The 2,500-nt window shown below is 35.4% G+C and overlaps 1 protein-coding gene across 5 annotated transcripts in view; it reads right to left on the bottom strand.

Annotated features, from left to right (window-relative positions):
• The window catches only part of LOC125041379, a 5,121-nt gene that overhangs the window by 1,915 nt on the left and 706 nt on the right, over positions 1–2,500 (bottom strand). For 2 of the 5 annotated variants that reach the window (XM_047636275.1, XM_047636278.1), the window contains exons 2-4: positions 1,066–2,074; positions 782–903; positions 229–394 (exon numbers count right to left, since the gene is read on the bottom strand). In XM_047636275.1, the coding sequence (XP_047492231.1) occupies positions 229–394; positions 782–903; positions 1,066–2,073 (1,296 nt within the window). In that variant the 5' untranslated portion in view covers position 2,074. Of the gene's footprint in view, positions 1–228; positions 395–781; positions 904–1,065; positions 2,075–2,277 lie in introns of all 5 variants that reach the window. The other 3 variants (XM_047636274.1, XM_047636277.1, XM_047636273.1) reach the window with 3 other exon arrangements.

The raw sequence follows: 2,500 nt of genomic DNA, 5'->3' as shown, positions 1-2,500 counted from the left end.
GGTCTTGTTTGTCCAGAATGACTTTCATTTATCATTTACAAATGCTGTTTCAGATACAATTAAAGTTCTAGTGCCTCCTTCAATTTTTTATGAACTTATCATCTTGATTCATTAGTTGTCAACAGCAATTTTTAAAAATGTCTTATGTTAAAAACTAAACATATACAGCAATAATAAAAAAATCTACTGCAATAACATTATCATAAAAAAAAGTCTCTGAATACATACCTGCTCTTTCTGAAGTGCTTCAGCCTTATAAAGAGGGTAGTGAGTTAGTGCATCTTCAGCCCTTATAGCAACTAGTGAAAGAACCAAAGATGCAAGGTAAAACCCAGGTGTCCAGGGTACTCTGATGCCATGACCAGAAAACACTCCTGTTCCTCGAAGATCACACCTACAAAACAAACAATATGTAGGTATCTGAATACAATGTACTTTTAATATGTACACTATATACTATATACTATGTGCCTTTTTTTTACTATGCATTCACATAATGCACAGAGAATACAAGTAAAAAAGAAACATGAAAATTCATAACCCTAACTTCTGCATAGTGGACAAACCTTGATTAACCTTTATTATAAAACCAATTTACATAATGGCTATTAATAGTTGCTGTAATACTTTGCCTAGCAATAATTCAAATAATGAATTCTCACTTCTTTTCTGTTCATCTTCTATTTGTTTAAATAATCATCATTTCCTCATCTTTTCAACTTTAGCCCTGTATTTCTATCTTTCTCTTTATGTTCCCTATATAAATTTAGCTTTTGTTTACCTGTCACAAGCAGCCACAAAGCATATTGTTGACAGGAAAATTATCAAAGAATAGAAGACATGTGCCATCTTGGGTGTGTAGACTCTGGGCAGGGTCATGGGTTCCACATCAAAAAGAAAAATCTAGACAAAAAAGAAAAACAGTGTGCAGTCAGTTCTTGAGAAGAATAAATAATATATGTTCCATATATAAACATTTCCATTTTATTAACATTATTCTACCATTCTTAATAGCAAATATCTAAATAATGCTCCTTGATTGAAAAACCCTATAGCAAAGCTTACCAAAAGACAGTGTGCAAGTGTTATTCCAGCCAGCAATCCTTGGCACAGAACACAAAATGATCGGAAACCATTTTGCAAGAAAAGTGCATGAGAGCCCCTTGTCTGACTCTGATTAACATCATGAAGACTCTCACTCAGTCTCTGCCTCCCATTACCATTGTTCTTACTGATTATAAACCCATTCAGCTGCTCATGAAAAATAGTGCTTATGTTGTTTTGGTCTGGACTTGAAGTAGAGGGAGCCAGAAGCAGGCTTGGCATTGCAACTACTGGGTCCTGATATTCTCTGCTCACTTCAACTACATCTTCCCCCAAATCTCGAAGCTGGACGCTTATCACTGACTCTTCATTCTTGCTGCTGACTAGCATGAGCCTGCTGGAGTCACTCTTCTTTTTCTGCTTCTTTTTCCTTGGAATTTCTTCTACTTCTCCCCCTGGTGAGTACGGGGGTGCTGTTGGTGTAAAACTCTCTTGTTCTATGGTATGATGCTTTACTGGGGTATCAAATGGATTTGGAAACATCATATTTTTGTCATTTTTAGCTACAAGAATTAACTCTGGATTTTCCTTGGGTTCAGGTTTTACTGGAGTTCTAGTTTCTTTGTGCTTTTCCTTGGTAGGGCCATTGTTACCTGGCTCATTATTCTCTTCTTTGGGTGCCTTTGGAGAGTCTTTAGATTTAATACTAGCTTCTTCTATCAGTGCAGCAATCCTAGCTGACAGAAGGTCATCTTCCTCTTCCTCATCTATGACTTTGCTTGGGGTTGCTGACTTTGAACGTGTAGATTTGCGTGATTTTGAAGTTGCACTGGTAGTTTCTTCTTTATCCTTGGGCAAACTACTTGTTGAGCCTGTGTTTTCCTCTGTCTCACTCTTCTGACTCTTCTCAGGGGATTCAAATTCAACAGCAAGTGAAGTCTCAAAGGATTCCTTGGACTTAACTTCCCAGCGTCTCCTTCTACTGTTTTTTGCAGAGGTTGCCCTTTTGCCTGAATTCATCTTAGTCATGCTGAAATAAAAAACTCAAATGAAGAGCAAACTATAACAAACTTGTATTTAAGAAATATTCCTCATACTGTAGTAAATGTCCTAACTATTTAAATGATGTATATCAACTTTTCAATAAAATGGAAAAAAAACAACCAAACCTTTTATCAAATATTAATTTACTGTAATTTTACAAAATATATACATCTGTTAAAACAACATTACCTAACAGACAGAAGAACTTTTGGGAGTTAATATAAATCCCAAATGGAGGAAGAGTTGCTCCATTCCTAGCGATATTCCTCTTATTAATGTCTCGTAATGCTCATTGTTGATACATACCTTTTTAAAAATATAAAACACTTGGTTTCTCTGCTGAAAATTTGTGGACTTTTGGATTAGATAACTGAGCCTAGCATTTTTTTAATTTTCAGTGATCACTTTAATA

Source organism: Penaeus chinensis, chromosome 30 (genome assembly GCF_019202785.1).
Source record: "Penaeus chinensis breed Huanghai No. 1 chromosome 30, ASM1920278v2, whole genome shotgun sequence".
Taxonomy (NCBI): domain Eukaryota; kingdom Metazoa; phylum Arthropoda; class Malacostraca; order Decapoda; family Penaeidae; genus Penaeus; species Penaeus chinensis.
The sequence above is the reverse complement of the archived record's forward strand: the minus strand, read 5'-3'. Positions and strand labels throughout refer to the sequence as shown.